We start from the raw sequence: 24,000 nt of genomic DNA on the forward strand, positions 1-24,000 counted from the left end.
ACTGTCTGGCATCACCTTTAATTTAAACATTTGTGTTATTACAAGTAATTTTCTTTCTTTATTTGCATATATATTTCGAGGCGAGAGTTAATGCCAAGGCCACAACAAAAGAAAGGACTGGGTGACAAGGAAACACCAGACGAAAAGGCCATGAAAGACCAAAATCAGGCGAGGCAGTGTTTCATTAGTCTCTTAACGAACAGCCTTGTTTGTCCGTGCTGTGTATCCGAGAAGCAGCGCGGACCAGACGCCGCCGAGTCTTCAGTTGTTTCTCATTTCTGCAACGCTGCAGGGGATCAGAGTCGGAAAGATGGAGGGCAACAACAGATTGAGGGAAAGACGTAGGAGGGTGCAGAGCAGGACTGAGGGAATTTGCCTGATCATTAGTTTACGATGTTGTAGTATTGACCTCAGGATGGTCCCCCGCAGACGCAGGGCTCTCACATCTCGCCCATGTAGATGTTAAGGAGCTCAAAATGCAACTGACCTCGCTGAAACTCTTCACTGTGGGTGATAAGATTTGTACTGCGCGTTCTTGCTAGGATTTTTGGATCATACTTTTTTTTTTTTGCCTCAGCAGGTCACAGATTTCAAAATGTTTATCTGGTGGTTTGCAATTTGCATACGTGGAGATAAGAAGTATTATAGGGGGGGTACAAATTTTGCTTCAGGAGATTCATAAAATGTAGCACTTTTTAAAAGCGCCTCCATTAAACACTGTATAAAGGTGTAGATTGACATGCATGCAGAATCTGCCCGAGGTTACCAAACGCTAGAAATGTTAATTTTGTCTCTTTTTGAAATTGCTTAGACACTTGAAGTGTCACTCATTTATTTGTCTTAGAAAGCCAATATGATATGATATGAAAATATTTCAGACATTTGAGGTATTCTGCTTGAGGAATGATTGTAACATGCAACAGCTACAATGTGATTGATCAGCATTGTCCACAATTATCATAAAAATCTACGTTTTTCTCCTTTTATAGAAAAATGGCGCTAAGGGAATTAGCCCCTAAGAGAAGAGCATTTTCCCTAAATTGTTATAGTTAAGACCATGTAACTGACATTAACTGACATTTTTCAAGATTGTATATCCTTTACTGCATACATTATTTGATAAGAAAACACTGACTCCACACATTAGAGGAAGTACGCTAACGTTGATAACGCTGATTACTTTCCTTTATTTAATATGGATCTGTTACAGAAGGCGATGTGTAGACAAAGAGAAGCAGATGAATAAGAAAGTTTACTCAAATCATAACAAATACACAAATAGTTTTACATATGGTGTCATGCCACATACAGACTAGAATGTGCCACAGTTGTGAGATGTCTGCTTCTGAAAAGTACATTGGCACATCAGTTCAACAAAGGTGAACAAAGGTTTTCTTGTGTATTTCAAAGCTCTGAAAAAAAAAACCAATGTCCACGACCGAGCCTGCAATAGTTCTAGTGAGGACCATTTCTACATTAGAGAATGGTTCCAATCACAAGCAGTACGGATTATAATGAGTAACAGAGACATCTACAAATACAACCCAAACTGTCTGCACAGCCAGATAGCATACCACAACAAATATGATTAATTTAATGATTTGTTTAAGATCTAAGACAACAGGAGTAAATGCCTTTAGTGAACACTCTCTCGTCTGAGACAGCAACGTTGTTCAGCCCTCTTCTCTCAGGCTGTACCTGTGTTACGGTCTGCACTTGATCTTGATTCGGAGTGACAGTACACGACCACTGACTGTGTACTGCAGTTGTTCAACGAGTGTAGGTTTCAGTCACTGGCAGTTAGAGGACACATTCCACATAGTTCTGGGACTGGGGTCCTGAGTTGTGTTGCAGCACATAGTACACATTTCTTATTCTCTTATCTGTGAATGTAATGATTTATGGAACAAACGATGCTTAAAACACACACACACACACACACACACACACACACACACACACACACACACACAGGCTTGCAAGTCTCTCAAAGAATTATACAGCTTATAACAGGTTTAGTGGATTTTTCCTAGAAAGTACTTGTGTTTTGTCATTTGTTTACCAGATTTAATAAACATAAACTGTAAACTCACACAAGCAAAGAGTCCATCTGTCATAAGTGCTTTGGTTCTTCAGCCTATTCAACCAGAAACCTGGTGCAGACTTAATCACTTCTAGTGCTGTAAGGATCATCATTCTGCGCACAAACGTATACACACACACACACACACACACACACACACACACACACACACACACACACACACACACACAGCTACTTCTGAACTGAGACACCTCAGAATCCTGCCAGGAAGCTGCCAATGCAGCATTGCGCAGACTGAGGTAGAGCAGTGCATGCTGGGAGTGTTTATCCGACAGAAGCAATTCAGGCTGCCACTCTGGCTCTGACAGTGAGTCGCGTTAGAGCAGGACTACAATAAAAATAGAGCAGTATCTCAGACACACACACATAGTGTATGCTCACAATGCCTTGCATCGACGGTGCAGAGAATCTTATTTTGTCAGTGCCAGCTGCCACTTTATGAATGTATTTGATGAGTTTTATGTTTGTTTACTACACCATTGTCCTTGAGGAATGATAGAGGCACACTCATTAGAGGAAAGAGAGAGTCAGATCTTTTGTTTGAGCATGGGCAAAAGAATGTAGCCATGGGACGAACGTGTGACTGGTCATCTTGGTAAAATGAGAGGCTGTTGAAAAGGTTTTTTAAGAATTTCAAATTCAACATAGGTTCACGTATTGAGCGGTTATAAAAAGGACTAAATGAAAGAAAGATCTAGGGAAAGAGTACGTTTTTGTGTCCAGGTCAGACGAGGTCAGGTGATATCCTGCAGGACCTCACGGTCTAATGCTCCATGATGGCTCCGTGTCAGACCTCTGCACTCTACACGCATCTCACTCTCTCTGTGGATCACTTACATTGGTAAGTGGCCACACCTGGTTCTGTTGGACTAATTCCAGTAACGGAGAAAAAAGCCCCAGTGACAAGCCCCTTAACCCAAACATCCACAGCCACATGATGGGCCACAGCTTTTTTCTACTTAGTTGACAGAGGACAATATGACAGTGTGTGTAATGTGTGCTCTTTGATGCTTTGAGTCAATACTGAGCATGTCTGTCAGCCTATCTAAGCTGTCTCTTGACAGCCCTTTCACCATATGTTTAATCTCCGAAAATCAACCTCTATCCGTCACGCCGCCTTTGTAAATGCAAACTACAACATCCAGTGATCATCACACAGCTAACAGCCTATTGAACTCTCATGGGACACTTGTGAACTACTGCAAGAACACAGAGAACCGACACCGCTCTCTGTCGTCGTCTCTCAGCAACACTGACGGTCAGCAAAAGATACCGATTTAAAACTGCTGCCGATGTATTTAATCCGCACAGCGTTTTAGATTAGCATCAGTTAGGGATTACAAGAAAAACCAGAGAAGAAATAAAGCTCTGACGAGTTTTCTTTTTTCCTCTGGGTATACAGAGCTCTCTTCAAACGAGAGTGATGACGACAGTTTGACAAGGCTCTGATAGAAAACACCTTTTAACCCGCTGAACACACAGAGGCTGTTAAAAGTCCTCTTTTATCTTCTGGCATCCCTCCTCGTCTCGCTCTTATCCTTGCTGCCAGAGATGTTACTTGCAACATAACTGCTATCAAAGCAGCGGCCTCTTATTGAGCTGTGTGAGGCAGGGGGAGACAGCCTCTGATCGACGCAGGCAGAAAAAGGTTTTGACGTGTCAATCAACAGAGAGGACCCTGTGGAAGGCCTTCTCACAGGACGCCTGAGGGTCCTCGAGAAGGATCGACGCGACAAAGGGCCTCATGCCGGCATCAGATAGCATGTGGGAAAGAAGGGGATGAGAGGAGAGGGCACAGCATCCTAACAGTCCGTTATTACTCCCTTTTAAAAGAGGTTATGGATGAGTGAATTTGTGTTGGTTCTTCGAGACCACGTGGGTGTCCCCGAATGCTTCTGTTTCAATTAGGAACACACCATCACATCACATTTTCCCTTTTATTCAGTTGTTGTGTCATCTTGGATTCCAGCCTTCCTCTCTGCAATAGTTACAGGGTGTCCGGTTTACCTGTGGGATAGAGATATTGACATTTTTGGGGAAAGGAGGATTTAGATCAGTGCACTGTGGATGAGTGAGACATGAAGCAGAGAAGGGGGGCATTTCCTTGTATGCTTTGCTGACCATGACTGCAATCCATGCTGTCAGGTTTTGTTCATTTTGTCAGTGGGAGCAGTTGCGGTTTTGTTCGGAGGATGTTTTTTTATTGTTGCCCGTGGTGACACCAAATATGCACAGCTTTGCTCCAAACCACAACACGGTAGGGACGCTCCCTCAAAGCACTTCCTGTAACCTGAGAGGTCCAGCCAAAAGTAAATGCTGTCAGTGGAAACAGCACTTACTGTTTACAGGCTCCGTTGAGAAAAGCTCTGCTTACTTACTGTTTTTACTCTTTTGATGTCTGGAACATAGTTTATGTTTAGTAATCTATTTTTTTCTCAGCTGTGTCACACTCACTCTTACTATGACAGCTGCTCTCGTGCTCACCGGTGTGGTTTGACTTTGTAAGCGACATATATTGTGACTGCAGATGCTGCTGTGCCTCTCCCGCTTGCCGGGCGTAGTGGAGGTTGGTTGGAGGCCTCTCTGCTGATATTCCTCCATCATTGATATGCAAGCTGCATCGCACAGGCGCTAGCGCAAGGTTAAGCATGCGTGACGGCCAGGCTTAGGATCTGCTTCAGACACTCTCTCTCCTGCACACACAGACACACGTTCTGTTTCTGTGCCTTCTCTCTGCATTGTCCTCAGCTCTTCTATGTCTTGGCCTCAGTTGTCCATTGTCTGTTTTGTGAAGTTAAGCCACACACTTCTTCACTTTATTTCTCCATGAATGTACCGTTCTTACATTACCTACATACTGGTCTGTCCACTGATCCATATGAAGTCCAGCATGACATTTTCTCCCCTCTGAATACGAGGCAGTATATCCTCTCGCTTAGGATTTATATTTCTGACATTGAGTTCCTGACTTTTTAAGGTCTACTAAATGCCATTTCTCAACCGTAGAGAAGCAGGAAGGATAAATGAGTGACACAAGGTGCAGAGCATGGCAACAGTGGGATTGTTCATCATGACACCGTCAGCGTTTGAAGCTAACTAACTGGGAATGAAGACAACTACTATGATGTCTTTTGTCTATTCAAAGTGTGTTTCTTTTCTTCTTGTTATTAAATAGTATTATTAATTTATAGACATCCCAGTGCATGCATTTAACTGCTAATTTATACAACTTCATGTTGCAGCATGATGTATTTCGCAGAATGGTTAGTCATTTATTTATACTTTCTCTCGAGCGTCTGTGCAGGCCTTAATAGCCTCACATTCTTCCCTAAATTGCTCTAGATTGCCTTCATCTGTATCAGTTTCTTTTATCTCATCTCAGAGCTCTGTTGTTCAAAAGGATAGAGGCCCATTAGAGCCTGTAGAAAGGAATTCTAATCCTATAAGATTAGAGCATTGCAGTCCTCCCAGTCGTCTCCTTCTCACTGGAGTTGCTGCTGATTGTGGAATGTTGCATTGTGTGAAGTGAACAATGACAGTGTGTCGCTGGATGGTCTGCGGAGCAGGCAGGACACGAGAGTGTGCAGGGCTGTCACATCCCAGGACCTGCATGCTACTGTAGTACAGGCAGGCATCAGCTGAGGGGTTTCATAGCTACCGTAGCTATGAAACCCCTCAGCCCCACTATTAAGAGAACATAAGTGAGAGTAAAAGAAAGATAAAAAAATATGTGCACAGCGACATGATAGTATGAAGTAATCCCTTCCTCTGATTGTCCAATCAAGGGGCCAAAACGTCAGTCTGAACTGACATCGTTCCTTATCGTATTTATAACACTAGGACCTAGCAATCCACAGAAAGAGTCAGGTCAGACAAACAACTATCTGATGATAACATCAGATCGCACCTTTTCAGCGCAATCTGCTAGATATCAGTGGCCAATTTCTTTTTTTATAGAGCTCATTCACTCAGTCGGCAGTTTATTAGGCACACCGAGTTCAAACTAAGTCTAATACAATAGTGCTGCAATACCTGCATGAAGGTTACAATACTCATGTTTCAATGGCTTCGTGGTCATTTTTGATTTTACACTGTATCTAAGTGCGCTTTAGTTTAGGTCTAGTTTGTATTGCTCTAAATCAATTTGTCAATTACCTGCCAATTAATCTGCAGCCACTTTGAAAATCAACCTGATTAAATCATTCATCAAGCAGCAGTGCTTTTTCACTGGGTCAAGCCTCAAATATATATGAGGGATTGCCTTATATAGCCTTAAATATGAAGGATTGCTGCACTTTCTACTTTGTATCATAAATCAACATCTAGCCTCATACATATCAGTGTTTTGGACATTTTGTATACAGAGCTGGGGATGTTTGTTACATGTATGGCTGCCTCTACACTCGCAATCCATTTAACTCCTGTGTGAAACGCTGGAAATGTAAAAGAATACAATAATTAACCTTGTAGGATTACTGAATGTTGTCATCAGACTCTTAAATTATCTCTGTAAACAGCAGTTTAATATACTGGGCTTCATGGCTGTGTTGTATTGAAGATTTACTGTAATAGCGTGTAGAGAAAGTTGAACAAGGAAAACACTCCTAAAAATCATTGGTGTTCTTTCAACTGTGAAATTAAACAAACTCCCAATGAGAGGTGACTCAATCTAAACAAATCAAAGCCAATGAAATGGAACTCGAATTAAGGAAGTGATGGATTTACCTCTGCTTTTATTTGATTTATGCACTTTACATGTTCTACCAACAAATTCCACTTGTAGAAAAATTCTGCTGCCTAAAAAAACCGAAATGTAAATGACATGTTTTTATATTAACGGCACAACTGGATTTTTTTGTTCAATTAATGCGTTAGTAAACAGTGAGCTATCGCTCTGTTTCTCCCTCTCTCTGATAAGCTGGCATTTCCTGTTATCTCAGCCCTGGGCATTGTTGTCTGCTCTGTGAGACAGAGTCCCTGCAATGCTGACAGAACAAGAACTGTTTCACGTTGTCTGATTGTGCCTGGATCGGGTGGAGGAATGCTTCCTTTTTATTGTATTGTCTTTTCAAGTCTGTCTAGTTGCAGCTGCACTAATTTGCTTTTCTCTGAGATGTGAGTGGAGGAATGTATCCTGGCACCAGTCAGTCAGCATAGTCTGGTGCACTTCCCTGAACACCCTGACATACCAAGAAAATTATGCATTTATCAATATTATTGCGTCATCATCGAAGTGTTCAGTTTAGTTTGATTTTACTGCTTCTGTTCCAGTGACATAAAGCAGGAATACAAACAAAAAACTGAAGAAAGTACAACCATAATTGTGAGTCAAATGAATATAACAATTATGTTTGTTTTTTTCAATCAAAAATACCGAACATCTAGTTCAAAACTTTAATTGTCTCTGTTTTCTGCGATGGTAAACTGAATGTCTTTAGGTGTTGTAGTGTGAGTAGGACAAAACCAGCAATATGATGACATACGTCGGGCTTTTGGAAATTGTGATGTATGTTTTTTCTTACATGTAATAGAACAGAAAATATTAATCAAATATGAATATATAAATACCCAAAGCTGACCAGCAGCTACATTGTGTGGTGTCATAACAAAACCTGCTTAGAGATCCCACTTTTTTTCTCACAATATTGATTTCAATACCTGAACTCAGGGTACCCATACAGGTGTTTATATGTTATTGTAATATAATTACACATGCATTTACTGTGGTTTGGTCTGACTGACACCAGCGTCAGGACACAGATTCAAGGCAACACAATTGGATTGGTGCGTCTTCACAGGTTCAGTCATGATTGTAACCATGTGATGCTGAAGTTCTGTGCTCTCTCTCACTCACTCTTTCTTTATTTCTTTATTGTCCTACGTATTCATTACATTTTCCCCCAACAAGTTCAGCAGTTTAGCTTAATGTGGTCGACGCATTATTTACGTTTAGTTTACTGTTTGTTGTCTTCTTTCGACTTTGCGTTCTGGCTGTGAACTTTCTTTCACCCGCAACCTGTTTGGAGATAACCAGGGTTGGGTGTCGTCGTTTGGAGTTGGTGCTGTCCTCACAACACAGGGTGGAGGCTTGCAACGACAGTTGGACTTGTGGTCGGAAAATCTTGATAAGTTGGCTGTTATCAGTCCTCGTCCTGTTCGCTATGATGCTGGTTACTGCATGAGCTGATGTTCTTATCACATACATTATAATTCTCTCTCATACAGGCTGTTTATTGCCACATTGTAGGGCAATGTATTTAATTCAAGTGAATATAATTTTTGGTCTCTAGTGGGTATTTTCCATTATAAAACATGTATTCCAGAGTGTGTTGGAGAATTGTTAATATATATAAACATAAACTGAGCATTTTTGTTCCTGCATATCTATTAACTCAAACATTATAATCTTTGTTGCTTCAATATTTGTCTTTCAAGTGTGTGTTTTGCAGCATTTATGTTCACCTTGTATTGGAGTATCCCAATAGGGGAGGGGGAGGAGCGGATTCTGGGATCCCTAGTTAATGAAAGGTAAACACAAGGTTTATACTGAGGTGAGCCAAAGAACGCAGGAGTCTCCCTCTCCTTCAGGATATGAGCTTCATTCTTTTGACTCATCCTCATACGCATTTTATCCTTCTACCGGAAAATTCCTTTCTTTGCAGGAGGAACATTTCCCTGAAAGCTACAGCCACATGTATGCTTTTGCATCTTTTATTATGTGAACTATGAAAAACATGTTGTCGTAATGTCAGCTGATCGCGTGTCTACATCTTTATCCTTCAAGATCAGTTAATTCAGCATTCATCATCCGCCTGCGTAACACCATAGACATGTTATTTGTGTGGCTGGTCACCACTCTCACAGTTCTGAAGTCAGCCTACTCCATTCAGCGAAGCCAATCTTTGCCGAGCCGGTGTTGGAGCATTCAAGCCTGTCACCCAGCCAATGCTCCACGAAGGGCTTTAGTGTGTGTTGTGGAAGTGAGAGGGATGAAGGCTATGACAAACATTTGCTCAGCAAAGCAGCATGTGAGACCATCTCAGTGGAGACAAAACAGGGAACACGTTTTATTTGAGTACGAGTGTCTCTCCTCAGTCTGCCTCCAGTGCTGGATTATGATGCGTGTTTTGTTAATCTTCAAAGCTGGAGTGAACTTTTCACTGCTCCTCCCAACTCTCAGGTGTGCACCGAACCTCCGGCTGAAGTCTGTGCGGAGGCCAGTCAGCGTCAGAGAGAACACACTTTATATGAATATCTCTATTCAAGTGCTCTGCCTTTAGCTGGGGCCATTAGAGATACCCCAGGGGATGCCACGGAAGGATAATGGAGAATATAGATTGAACTTGTGACCATCAGCAAAAATACCAATTAGAAATGCATCAGTAAGCAGCCAGCAGTAGAGCCACAGCTCTGCATGTATTTGACTGAGATAGTGGAAGCAGTCTAATGGAAGTCTTTGTGAAATCGAATCAAACTTAAATAATAAATCTCAATCTTCCATATGATGATACAAACTTCTATAATGCTATCGTCTCACGTTATTGGGGACATAAGAAAGCAAAACCTCTCTGCGGCATAGTGACAGCAATGAGAGAAATTGTCTCATTCACTGATTGCAATCCAGCCTCCCAGTCTTTAAAGGTGCATTCAGTTCCACTTGTGCAAATCTAGCATTATAGCCTGCTTCAGCCTAATGCCAGCTCAATCTCTCTCAGAAACCCTTGGCGATAAAGGTGTGTGACAGCAGCAGGCATGTTCATATTGTTGTCCTTTTCGGTTTGGCTCACAGGCTGCAGCATTACTCCTCTTCGGCTTCGTCCTGACCTCACCTCGCTGCGCTTCCCAGCTCCTTTCATTAATCATTTACTCTACCTCTCCTCCCCGTCTCTCTATCTATCTCTTTCTGTCTGCCTCTTCTTCTCGCTTCCTCTCAACCCTCCTGTTCGTCCTCTTGTTGCTGCTAATCTTTATTTTTTATCTTCTATTTTTAATCTTTCTGTTCATCACCTTTATCTCTGTGTTGACTGGTAAATTACCTATCTTTGTCATTTCCTTAATACTGTCAGTATGTGTCATTGTTGCTGCATTATAAAAAAAATGCTGTTTTTTTCTTTCAAAGCATGTGTACGAGTAAAAAAAAAGAAAAGAAAGCAAAGCTCAAACAAAGCATCTGCCTTATACAGTTTACAGCACTTTCAAACAATTATTCCACTCACACCTTGATGTTCAACTCTCCCGCACAGATTTATTAAAACTTTATTTTTTTCTTAATGAAAATTCCTCATGGAGTTCACTGGAACCTGATTTTTCAGGTGAAATGATTTGGCCATGATCCTTTACCAGACAATGTGTATTGTGTATGCATAAATAGTCCTGTTTTGAAGATGGTCCTCACTGTATAACGGCTCCATAATCCCCGTGGTTGTTTGGGCTGTTGTTTTTTTTCCTCTCTGTTGTTTTTCTGAAGCCCTGCGTATAGGATGAATTATTCAACATTGTAATGGGTCTATATTTGTCGTTGTTTATCTTACCTCAGTGCTCCCGCAACCCTCACCATTGCCCTCCCACCATCTCTCCCCCAGCTTTCACTTGTCTGCCTGTCTATCTGTCTGTCTGTCTGTCTGCCAAGTATGGACCCATCTACCCGCAGAGTGTGCTCCACTTTAATGAATGAAGTAAAGTCATTTAGCAAGGCTCCTAATGGCACATAAAGCCCCGCTGCTAGGCTTGATTAATCAGGGAAAGTGTTTGGCTGTCACACACAGGGCTGTCCTCAGCCAGGGCAGCAGCTTGATCACTCTGCTCTGTTTTATAGGGGAGTCCCTCTCTTTTCTTGCCAGAGCTGTCTGGAGCCCGAGCTGCCAACGCTCTTCTCATCCACAGGTGGCATCTGTTTGATGGTGGGCTTTCGGAGGCTTAATTGCAGAGCGAAAGTCCACTTGGCTTGGCTGTGTACTGGGCATAATGATGATGATGATGATAATGTTGATGATCCTACATCTGAGTCAAAGACAGGTGTCTGGGATGTGTGTTGATCTTGTGGCCTGCAGCTCTGTGTTGCGGTGTCGAATTACTAGGTGACAGTGCTGTTAGTGGGCAAAGATACTGAAATGAGTAAACCACTGTAAACAGTGTTTTCTACTGCTCATTCAAGAGCATCCAGTCATCATACCATTATTATAAAGGGAATAGAAAACAGCAGTGAATCGGCCAGCAGCCGGCATTAGCTCATTGCTGATGGATCTGTATCGGTGTAGGTCTATGTGTCGGCCAATAATGAACAAGAAATTGCAGTACAGCAATTTCAAACTGCGTTTGAGGTCATTTAGAAACACCATTATGTGGTTTATCTGGGCGAGAGCAATAAAAAGCAGATTTTTACACTGTAAAATGTTGTGTGGTATAGTTTCTTCTTGGTTACAATTATTTTAGGGGAATCAAGATGTGTTTATATTATAATATATAACTGTTTGATCCATATAGTTATCAGATTTTTTAATTTTTTTACGAGAGACTAAAAAATCACTGTGTTTTTAGTACCTATATTGCACACCTTTAACTTGACAGACTTGTTTTAAGCTGAATGACCTAGTAAAGCTGATGCATGTTACAAAGTGGTATTCAACTAGACTCAGGTTTACTGGGTAGCCACTGTTCTACTTGCGGTTACTGCTGTCACTGCCTGTATTGCATCATTAATATATGGTACAAAGTTATGTAACATGGCAAGTCTAAAAATAATGGCAATATATGCCAAACAAACAAGCTACATTGGCAAAGAGGCACAGGCAGATTTTCACCCACACTTGAAAGAAAGACATATAGATATTTGATTAACACAAAATGCATACAACATGACGAGGTAAAGACTATTTATCAGCATTTTGCAACTGGAGTACACTGCAGGTCTAATTTATTATAAGTGTTTCTGATATTTCATCCATAGGGAATTTAAAGGAGTCACTTGATTTCCTCTTATTGCTTTATTATTCTGTAAAGTGTTCCATTCGCTTGAAAGCAAAGTGCTTCAGAGACACTAAAGCTCTCAGTGGATACTTCAGTGTCACTTTTACTAACATTATTCTTTGCTGTGAACACACACAGCAGAAATTTAAGACAGCAGTTTATCTTCTGTAGTAGGTAAGCATATCCAGGAAATTATCACAGTATTTCAACTTCCTTACTGTGACTTAGTTCAACTGAGGATTACTTTTCCATTGTTATTATCCCCCAGACAGAAACCATTAAGATTCATTTTAATACATAAAAGGAAATCTATAACTCTGCAGTAGTATGGCATATGTGTCTTTTATCTTTTCTGTATGTTATGTTTTCAGCACAGCGTGTAGTCATTTGCTCTTTCTTTCAGAGAATGGTAGGAATCAGGTCTACTCTATCTTGACTGTTTTCGTTGTAGGATTTTCTGTTAATTTGCAGAAGGAGGTCACAGCAGGGTGCTTGGCTAACTGAGGCTCCGCTCGGTGAGAATCCTCAACATTAGAATATGAAAGTTTACAGATCTCACGAGTATTCATCTTGGGGCTCATCCGCTAGCACCCATCACCTCCATCCTCCCCATCTGCCTTTTTTTTCTGTCTCTCTAATCCTCTTTCTTCACTCTCTTCCCTTCACCAAAACCTTTCATCTCTCCCTCTGGTACACTCCCATCACCCCTTGACTATCTTTATCTCCTTTTCTCATTCTTTCTGTACTTTTCCTCCATGAAGAGGAAGTATATGTTCCACTCTCTGGGCATTTGTTCTTGTTTTTCATTCATTTGTCTATCAAGTTATACCTCAGAAATGACTTGTCAAATTTGAACAAAATAGGGGAATAACATGTGGAACTATGTGGAACTCTCTCTATTGTTTATACACCTTGTGTAGTGAGTTACATGCATCCAACCCTTGTAAAAATGCCAGTTCACCAGAGTGACACAGTGATTACACATTGATCCATTCAAGTCAGTGGTGTGTTTCAGGCCTATAGGGCCTCTACTTCTTGTTCCAGTGCTCCCATTTTGTATTTTGGAGAAGTTATATTGATGGTGTGCTGTGAGATTTAGAATATCCTCACAACGTGTGATTTTAATGGAACATTTCTAAATCAGAGACTAGATCAGGTACTCAGCAAGTAAAGTCACATAAGTCACATAATTAATGGACTTGAAGCTACTATAATGAATAGCTTTATATTAGCAATGGGTGTAATGTATTAGAGGACATTGGGAGTAATGTGATCCACAAAGAATTTTCATTAGGTTCAACAATTTCTTTTAACCATATTTTAACTTTTGGATTTACCAGCCTCCAACTTGACACTTTTCATTCAGTCTCACCACTTTTGTCATTTCCAGGCATATGTTTTTGATTAAAAAAAAATCTGAAAACCCAGCATACACTACCTGCCCAGCACCAAACAACAGACTGGTTTCAGCATGCTTTTTAGAGCTGTACATTTCCCTCAGAGGTTGATGGAGAGCAGTAAAGAGCAAAAATAAGTTAATTCATTCATCAGGTCTCAAAAAACAAGTGAAGGCTAATGTTAATTTAAGTCTGCCAGTGTGTAAATAAGTGTTTGCTAAGTTTGCGATGACTTTGAAAGGTTTCAATTTTGTGTTTCCAGCTTTTTACGTTGCCTCCAAATGCCCAGAAAATCAATTATTGTATGTTTAAGTATCCTGAAGTCATGTAATTTGGCATGCACCATTTGCCAGCACTAAGCAAACTCTTGTACAGTTTACAGTGTGTGATAATTACATGAGACAAGACCTTTTTTTCTGACTGGATCGCCCTCTAACTAAGAAGACAGTTTTTATTGTTTACGTCATGTGGGTAGAGACAACTTCTTGCCTTTGCCCACACCCAGCAACAGAATTTACTTCGGGCAAAAAGGCAGATTTAGAGAATTTTACGAGACACTATTGAAAAATATGTGCTGCCACAAAAGAAAACTGTCACTTCCACCAGACAGTTTTACCAAGAATACAGCATATGGAAAGGCTATATTGAAGTACTGTGGGAGTAAGGTACTACTGGTTTATAATTGGTATACATCTGCTGAAGTGGTGTGTGTATCCTGGGTGGTAATAGCATGTTATCAGGCATTTACAGGTTTTCATTACTTTTAAAATACGTGCTATTAGCCTATGTCAGCATAGAAGTAGCAGGTCTTGTCAATATTTCAATTAACATGCTGATTCAGATCATAAGTACAATCACTTTTCCATTTCATCTTTAACAAGGGTGAAATAATCTTGAGCTAATCTATAACAGGCAAATCCAATCAGTGAAGCTATTGTCTGTCGTCATTTGAAGTCCTGCCGGACTTTGATCTCCATGACAGTAAATGGATTAGCAGTGATCTACTGGTCGTTCATAAATGCTGATCCTGGGAAATCAGTTCATGACTTTGGCTTAAAGCTGAGGTTGTGGTTGAGTTTCAATCTCCTCTCATCTCCCTGCTCTCCTCTGTGTATGGATCAGTAACGAAGCAACATAGACACTGGTCTTTGTTTCTGCCTGCTGCCTTCATTAAGATAAGCTCGGCCTCTGACTTGGAGCTCCCTGGCGTGTGCAGACAGACTTACAGGAGCGGTGAGGATGGCGTTTCTTGCAAATATGAATTTAATTTAAAAGTGACTCACAGAAAACTAGAACCGCTTGCATTTGAAGGAGAAAGTTGACCCACCCTCATACCTTTTGCCTCACACACAGATGCGTCTGTACGCCACACACACATAGCACATGGGGAGAAAAGTAAAGTGGGTGGCACCTGATCTTTTCAATCATCCTTGTTGCAGTTGTGATTAATGTAAAGTGGTGCTTATTTAAAACACAATTTGCCATGGCAGATGGGACGGAAAAAAAAAATATATATATATATATATATATATATATATATATATATATATATATATATATATATATCTTTGGCAAAGACCAAAAGAGCTTGAATTTAAAGAGAAAAATCATTAGAAATGCATGGGCTGTCTGAGTTTGAGCACTGTTAACTTAAATCCTAATGCAAAGATAATTTAAAGTGTCATTTTATTTGATGACAAGAAGTCTCTGTAATGCTGTTAAACTTAAAATATTTTTAAACTTGAGTAGTCCCCTGTGTGCTGATCCTCGAACCTTATTTACGCTTTCTATTTAGACTCAATGGAGTTTCTCAAATTCGTTGGCTTTTTTTTTTGCTCAGCTGAACAAATGGTAACTGAACAATAAGGGAGCAGTGTGAGGGATTTAGTTTCATTTCAAAGCCTACTCCTCCTTAAGGACATAGTAGTTTTGAGTTAGAGTGCAATAGATATTTCATGCTAACAAAGTGCCTTTTTCGGCCTCTGTGCTGTCTGCGTATCAGTTTTGTTTCAGTTCTGCCTTATTGTGGTGTATAATGAATAAATATGAGATAAAGAAGAGTGGTTTTAGTTAGATGTATGCATTATTGCAAGTGTCAGGGAATCTAAATCATTGTGCTTAAGGTCAGGAGCAGTCAATTAATTAGCTCCTTCATTTTTCACTTCCTTTTATCTTCTTTGCCTTTGATACCCTGACATTTTTATTTTTCTTTCATTGAATCACCTTTCTCTCCCCCGCTGCCTTTTGCATCCACCTTTACTGGGTTTCCTCACTTTTTCCACTAAACCAGGGCCAAAGGTCAGATCTTGCAGCTCCTGTGAAATCCATCATAGGTCAAACCATTCAGCTACTGTGCGAGGCTGTGTGTTTTTGTGGTAATAGACAGCTGACTGGATACAGGCCAATGCAGGCTGGGGACGAGCTTTCATTTCTTTACACAAGTCACCTATGACTTGTGTAAAGAAACAAGTATGGAAACCACTGGCTGCCTACAATGTCTCAAGTTAACCAGTGGCTTAACTAGAATGGCTAACGTGGGCTGAAAGCATGTGGGATAAACACGCCCACATGCCGTCAGGCTTGTCGTCATCGCTGTGAATGAATCCATTGCAGTTTCATGAGATCTTTTAGTATTACTATATAGTTTTGTAGTGACGCTCTTGTGGCTGGTGTGAGGGTTTTACCGGGCAGAGTGACAGATTTAAACAGGTTGAAAGGAAAACAATGCAGAACAGAGCGACTGAGCAAGTTTGTACTTAAAAATGTTCAGAGTTGTACACTGCCTTGAAAAAAAGACCCCATCATTTATTCATGTTCTGTTGTCGAGGTGTCAAGAGTTTTGTCAAGCTTCTCACTGTTCGGTTAACCTTGTCCCTGTGAAACGTTCTGTCTCTATCTCTTTGGTTAAACATTACTGCCAGGCCACAGGGGGGCTTGGAGAGAGAGGAAGGTATGAAAGAGGCTGAAAAGGATTGAGAGGAACAGCCTCTGCCGCTTTCCTTCATCCTTTCATCATTAAACAAACATGGCCTCTTTCCAAAAAGAGTGCAAGAAGAAAGCAGCACCGTCAAGACAGAACAGGCACAGCGAGAGAAGAGGAAGGAGAGGGAAGAGGATGAAAGCTGTGAAGCAGAGGGATGAAAATGGAGGAGAGGGATGGAAGGAAGGAGAGGAGAGGGGGGAGGAGACAGAGTACCTGTGTGCAGCGCAGAAAGGTGTGCAGTAGTCCATCATCTTCAGACAGGCAGACAGGGCTGTCTGGGGAGTTTATTTTTACCTCGGTATAAGAGTGTGGATCGGCTACAGCAGCCTGGCAGAACCTTTCAGGAGAGGCTGTAGACAGCTGCTGTCCTAGTGTGACCATCTTTCACCCGTGACAATACACAATGTACACATCATCACACACAGGCACACCAAGCTCCAGGTCAAAGCTTGATGCTGTGGCATGCTTCAACTTTAGTTTTCTGTATATTGCATCTTCATCTGCACACAGTGAAACAATTTGTCAAGTAATCAATCAGTCAATTAAATGCATCTGCAATTATTTTTTTATATTGCAATAATTTAAGTCATTGTTTATGCATACGTGCCAAACATGTAATAATTGACGTTTCTTCAATGTGATCATTTGATATTTGTCCTTTTCCTCTATCATAATACACTTTAAATCAGCATTTTTCTGATATTATAACAATATAACAATGATTTATTGATGGATTAATTGGCAGATTAATCAGCACTAAAAATAATAAGTTGAAGCCCTTTATTACCAAACGTTATTATTCATGCAAAATGACTGCATGTTGTTACACCAGACTGCTGTCCAAATCTACAGGGTGCTGTTCGGAGTTAGCGTGATCTGCTATTGATCTCCTATGGATCAATGTTTATCTTGTTTTATTGACCCAGCAGATCATCTCTCTCCCCTCGTCCCTAAGTTGCTGTTAGTACCAGCATAGACACACTAGGAGGAGAATTGATTAACAAATCAAGCCTGTAATTAGTTCTAACTGTGATCAAAGCCATGGGAGGAAGGCTGTGGAGAGCCTGAGGCACGAGGCTGAGGTGTTTTACAGTGCGATCGCACCAAGTGTGCTCTTATCAACTCGCTGTTTGTTCTTCAAACAGGTGGGTTTTAGATTTAGCATGAAGTTGGGTGAATTTCAAATATCTTAAAAGGTTGTCCTGACTATTGCTTGGCATTTGGGAGATGATTAGTGCTCCTAAACTGGTGTGTGTCTTTCTGTTTCTCATGAGATTTGTAACGGACTGTTACTCACACATCACATGGTTTCTGCAGCTGCTTTGCGATTTGTATCCATGCGAAGGCTCCTTCATCTTTATTTTAAGAAAATCCTTGGAGAAACTCCCACTTAAATAGGAATTCATCTTAAATATGGAGTTGAAAGCTTCACAAAGTGATTTTCTGAGCCCCAAAATTAGAACTTGAAACTTATAAAAGCTCAAAATTAGGGATATGTAAAGTTAATCCGTATTCTTTACCTGCTTTGTATTTACCTTGCATCTATTGTTGACTGTTTGGATCTTGATTAATACACTGACCCATTTCTTCCCACTGTGTTCTTTATCTTTACGTGCAGGTTAGCCCTGTACGTTTACGAGTACCTGCTGCATGTCGGAGCACAGAAGTCAGCGCAAACCTTCCTCTCAGAGGTGAGTCACAAAGATGCTGTATGTATTTGTGTCTGTCAGAGAGTACAGCCCATAGACTTCATGTGTTCCCTCTGATATGTGGCCTGACCCTAATACAATGTGTCCAGTGAGTGTAGCGGCAAATTAAATTAGTCTGGCCTTACAGTGCTGAGTCAACAGGTTAGTAGCAGCAGACAGGCTTTTAAACATTTGTGTGTTGTTTCGTGGGACTGGAGCTGCAGTACAGGGAAAGTTACGAAGCTCAGCCTGAAGCTGACGTCTTCGACTGGCATCATTCACCCATCTGCTCAGCAGCGCCGTCTCAGTCAATCTCCTTCTATCTCATTCTCGACCTCTCTGATTTCTCCACTTTCTCTCTGTGATCTCTCGGCTCTCTACTCGATCTAGCCCTCCACTACTCTTCCTGATCAGAGAGCTTGTCCTCACTTTAATTCTGCAGAGGTAAAAAGGTGATGGGGTGAAAATGAGGTCAGCTGATTGTGGTACTTCGGCGTAAATGACGGTAAATTACAATGTAGGAGACAGAGGCTGGGGGCTGGTTGTACAGCGGCCAGAGGAAGAGGAGAACAAAGAGAAGGGGATGGAAAAGGTTACATCATCAACTGGCACCAATTCTCATCAATCTGACTTGGTGTGTGTTCGTGCATATGTGCACACACAATGCTTTGTCTCTTCGACACCGTTTCCTCTCTGACATATCACTCGCTCCTTCTTCGGGAGAAGTGTTAGATGAAAGCGATAGGCGGTGGCACATTCAAGTGTAGAAACGCATTAGCTAAGAGTGCTACAAGTATAAACACGTCCTCTTGTATACAGTACACATGGGTGTGTATTCATGGGCACGCACACACACATAGCGTAAACATCACCTAACATCACCTAATGTAGCTCTTGCTGGGGCAGTGGGGTAGAGTAAAACATGGTTTTAAGGGCCTGGTATCTTTTTATCACCCACATCTGCTTACAATGTATCCGCAGGCTCAGGAAACAAGAGCCCAGTAAGATGAAGACGAATACCTAAACGTAAAGACTAAATCGCGTAGCTCAGAACCACAGGCAACAAGAAAACATGCAACTCTGTCCAACTAAATTGATAGCTCAAACAATAACAAAAAAAAAATACACTTAAACTCTAACATAATACACAAGGAGGAACAAAACGACAGCAAGAATAAACAGGTTCAAGTAAAATGTATTTGAGGTTTATTTATCTGGATAAAAAGGTCAACTGTAAAGCTGTGGCTTTCCTAAATCTCCGTTCTCAGTGAAATAAGAGCAGCCCCTGCAACACACTGTCTACATCTGCCAGTAATCACGCTAAAAGGCATGTGACTGTAGCATAGTGAAGGTAAATGAACAAACCTCCCGGGAGTGCAAACCACAAGAAGACAGGATATGCGGGTCCAGTCAATGCTATTTTCTTCTACGCTTTCCAGATGAAAGGGGGAATACAAGTAACACACTACAGAGTGTCCTGACCTGAACTGTCTGCAACCGTGTTTTGGCTGAGATACAGCTATTGAAACCTGAGAAACGGAGGATGGCATGCTCATTCTGCATCTTTTGTACCATTTGAGCAATTATGAGGGAAGTAGATCCTTATTTGTCATGTTGTGTATGGAAACCACCACTGGCTGCCTATAATGTCTTAAGTTAACCAGTGGCTTCACTAGAATGGCGAACGTGGACTGAAAGCATGTGGGATAAACACAGAGGCAGTTCCTGACCCCCGCTTCCCCAAAAACTTCAAAGCAAGACATTCCTTCTAAAAGTTACTGTGTCTGATCTGCAGCTGAGGTCAGGACGATCTGATTTAAAGGGATTCAGTTGTTCCTGTTTTTTTTTAGCCTCTGTTCATAGAGCAGTTTGTAGAATAGTCTCAATCTTTTACCCATGTAAAACATTTCAGTGAAGAAAATTAAGAAGGTGATCTTAAGATCTCTTTAAAAGTCAGAGTAATGTACCTCTGTTTATAGAGAAGAGAGGTAGACTAAACAATAATGTCATAGTCTGATAGGAGATGCCTGACTGCTGCCCACAGCTGCTGTGTGCGTGCACGTGTGTGTGTGTGTGTGTGCATGTCTTTCTTTGTATCTGTACATCAGGTGACATTGTCTGCAAACATAAATCATCACTTCTGTGAGTGATGTCAGCGCTCATGTTAGTCACTAACCTTGACCGAGGTGTTAAGGTGTCAAAATGATTCAAGTGTTTTCTCCCCCACATCTTTTATTAGAACCCATAATAACGATGGCAGATTTACCACTCACAATATATTGTTTATTATTATTTATTAAATTGAGTTTGTAGCAATAGGTCCTTAATTTCAGGCAGATTTCAATATGTTTCCACACTACCTTATTTTGGTATTTAAATCATTAGTTAACTGTAGTGACAGAAGACAGTACTTTGCTTTGTGTGTCTGAAAGGCAAAAGTAGCTTCTCATTTCGAGCCAGCAGTCATTAAATGTTGCTGACTGAGATGTCAATTATCGCTCGCAGATTCTATCAGCGATAGCTAGTTAGCTATTAAGCTAATGTTAGCTTCTCGAGGTGGTCTCGACTTGTGTAGATGATTAGCTTACATACAGCACTGAAACCAGACAGCAGTTAGATGAATGCTTTATTGTTTGCATTTTCCCTTTTGTTGTAAACAGAGCTGCTATTGTTACCATAAACGCTGATCTGTTACCAGATCAGACTGCCAGCTAATCACAATTAAAATCCCGCCCAATGCAATAAACAGCCAGAATCATAAACTTGTCGAAAAACTGTGAATCCATTACATGCACAGTGGAAGAACACATCATAAACTTACAAACCTTCATATCTGCATCACATAACCAACAATAAATAGTGCATTTAGACAACAAAATACACAAATTGCCACGCCAATGTCAACGATGACACTGAATACAACTCATGCCAACCAATTATTTTAAATATTTCTCAGATTAAATGAGTCAATATTATGATTATGTGGACACTAAGAGGTTTACTGAAGTGTTTCTGACCATAAAATAACTTGTAGATAATTGATCAAGACTTTGCCCAACATTGACATAAGCATCCTAGATTTGATCTCCCAGCCAAATGTTATATTTTCCCGCACTAAGTACCCCCAAGTGGATGGAAACCAGCCAAATCGGCAACACTGACTGAATCTAGGACTTCACCCACTCTTTGTTACACAATGGAGGGGCATTTTTATTTCTTTTTTACCTTACCTTGTTACCCCACAAAATTATGAATGAATGCAAGTAACGCTGGGGTATATCAGGAGGGAAAGGAAGTCAATATTTTAACTTTTCACTCAAGCTCGTCACATGTACAAAAACTGGTGCAACACCATGAATGTGGAAACATTGTCCTCACCTATGCACGCTCATGCCCAGACGCCTTTTGCCCGACTAAAGAGTCTGGCCATTCACTACAACTATAACTATAAATACTATGACTTAGACACACCGAAAGAAGAAAGTACGATGGACATGAGGTAATGGACAGAGAAGGAGAAAGAAGAAAGAAGAAACACATAAAAAAAGAAGCAGTTATAAGGAAAGCTAGAAAGAAGGAGGCTGTGTGGGTTATACAAAGGTTTGATTGAGCTCCTCAGGCTGGTACATGTTTCTGACCTCAGAGTCTGCACATCCCCTGACACACACACACACACACACACACACACACACACACACACACACACACACACACACACACACACACACACACATGTTCACAGACTTGTGAATATACAGGCTTTTAGGCACATATACTCACTTATCCACTTATGATTCCATGGCATGAGAATCATAATCTAATTACATAATGGCATGTGTTATAAGAATTCCCTCGCTGCACCCTCTATAACCTTGTAAAGCAGGTAATTTAGATGTTGGGCATGGTTTTGTACTTAATATGTTTCTGAAACATCTCTCTCTCTCTCTCTCGCTCTTTCTCTCTCTTTCTCTGAATCTCTCTCTCTCTCTCTCTCTCTCTCTCTCTCTCTCTCTCTCTCTCTGTCTCTCTCTCTGTCTAGATCCGATGGGAAAAGAACATCACATTAGGAGAACCTCCGGGGTTCCTCCACTCATGGTGGTGGTGAGTGTTTTTATGTCTAATGATTCAAGTTACATTACTCCTCATGCTGTTTCTCTTCATTCCACAACGTTATTAATTACAAAAAAATGATCATTTTCCCCTTCTTCTCCTCCTGTTTTAATTCATCTTTATCTCATTAATTGTTCCCAAAAGCTCTTCTTCAAGTTGTTGTTTGCAAATTGTAATGCATTTGCCTGCAGTTGTCTATTCCGATGATCATAATAGAGTCACACTCATTGCTTCGATGTTGGATTACCTGCCTCTAAAATAGACTATTATTCTTTATCAATCAAACTTTAATATTTTTGTTTTGGCATCACGCTTCTCTCTGTGTGTTGCAGTGTCTTCTGGGACCTGTACTGTGCGGCTCCAGAGAGAAGAGACTCGTGTGAACACTCCAGTGAGGCCAAGGCCTTCCATGACTATGTGAGTCTGTGCTGATTTAGCTCTCCTTGCTCCTTCCTGGCTCAATGGCCTTCTCAGTTTAACGTGGGGATCTGTGATGAGAGATGCGTTTTATTCTGAAACCCCCAAAAATATAGAAAATATAGTCCTTTAATAAGATGCATAATAAATAATCCAAATATGAGTTGTTTTGTTCTAAATTAGTGAAGTTACATTTGTCTGTTTATTCTTGATTGACTGACAAAGACTTTGATAATAAGAAGCAGTATGACAAAATAGTTTTTTGGGACAAAAATTACATTGTGAAATAAAAGCACATTTTACAAATGTACATTCTGATACAAAACCTGTTTCTGAAATAAAAAAAGACCATTTTCCGTGATTCTATATTTTGTCTGTATATGGACATACACTGTTTAAATCATGATGCCTTTTTTCTATATTTGACAATATTGTTAAAATTGTTAGAGAAATGTGTTAAATGCTTTATACCTCACTTCAGTGTCCCTCCCTACTTCCTAGTGTTTTTTTTACCCAACACACTTTGAAATATTATTGCTTAATACTGAAGATCATGCAAAACATTACATGGATGATGGCAATGTCAAGGAGTGGGTTGCTGCTGCTCTTTTAAATTCATGAAGGTGATATGTTTGACAAGCACAAATTAAAACTGAGGCTGGAAGGCCAACCTTCATCATACGTAACACTGTTGGGCTCTCATATGGCTGCAACTTGTCTTCACAACCTCGTAAAATGTTTTTATTTTGTTGGGATTCTTTCATCTGAAGTGGTGTTTAATGACATGCGTGTTGTGAGGTTGAAAGTGATAAATGATTGCAGAGAACATACTGCTTAAGGTTTGCAGTACCTGCTGTAATCTTCCAGAGCACTGCAGCTCTTTGTTGCACCCGCACAAACGCACACATATCCGGCTGAAGTATTGTGAACACATTACGCTGACGAGCAGACTGGGCATGCAGACAGTGGCCCGTGTGGTGGAAACATTGTTTATTGCTGTGTTTTCTCAGTGTGGCTCCACTTCACTGCTGTAATTCCCGCACATCAAGGAAATGTGTTTTTCAGTCATGCAGAATCCAGTAACCGGAATACGGCGAGCAGTGCCAGAGCGCTTGAAGTTTTAGATTTGCTGGTGACTAAGAGAGAGGAAGTGCTTCTCTCCTCGCGGGAAGTTACGAGATGAAGGGGGATGGGAGGTGTGGAGGGGTCTTCTTGCTCTTTCTTTTTATGCTGTTGTTTTCCCTCTGTAGCCTGACTCATCACATTTGTCTGTACTGTAGTTTATTGAGATGTATTGTTGGAAGTGCACAGGTCAGGGGTTTCTGCTTACCCCAG

The 24,000-nt window shown here is 40.8% G+C and overlaps 1 protein-coding gene across 1 annotated transcript in view; it reads left to right on the top strand.

The window, feature by feature from the left end:
• LOC137805169 (single-stranded DNA-binding protein 2) overlaps positions 1-24,000 on the top strand; it is a 46,575-nt gene that overhangs the window by 2,439 nt on the left and 20,136 nt on the right. The window contains exons 2-4 of the mRNA XM_068604970.1: positions 18,069-18,141; positions 22,178-22,239; positions 22,581-22,665. Of these exons, the coding sequence (XP_068461071.1) occupies positions 18,069-18,141; positions 22,178-22,239; positions 22,581-22,665 (220 nt within the window). The remainder of the gene's footprint in view (positions 1-18,068; positions 18,142-22,177; positions 22,240-22,580; positions 22,666-24,000) is intronic.

The sequence above is a fragment of the Clinocottus analis genome, unplaced genomic scaffold, assembly GCF_023055335.1.
Source record: "Clinocottus analis isolate CAN_PGR_092001 unplaced genomic scaffold, fCliAna1.0.p SCAF_7, whole genome shotgun sequence".
NCBI classification, from domain to species: Eukaryota; Metazoa; Chordata; class Actinopteri; order Perciformes; family Cottidae; genus Clinocottus; species Clinocottus analis.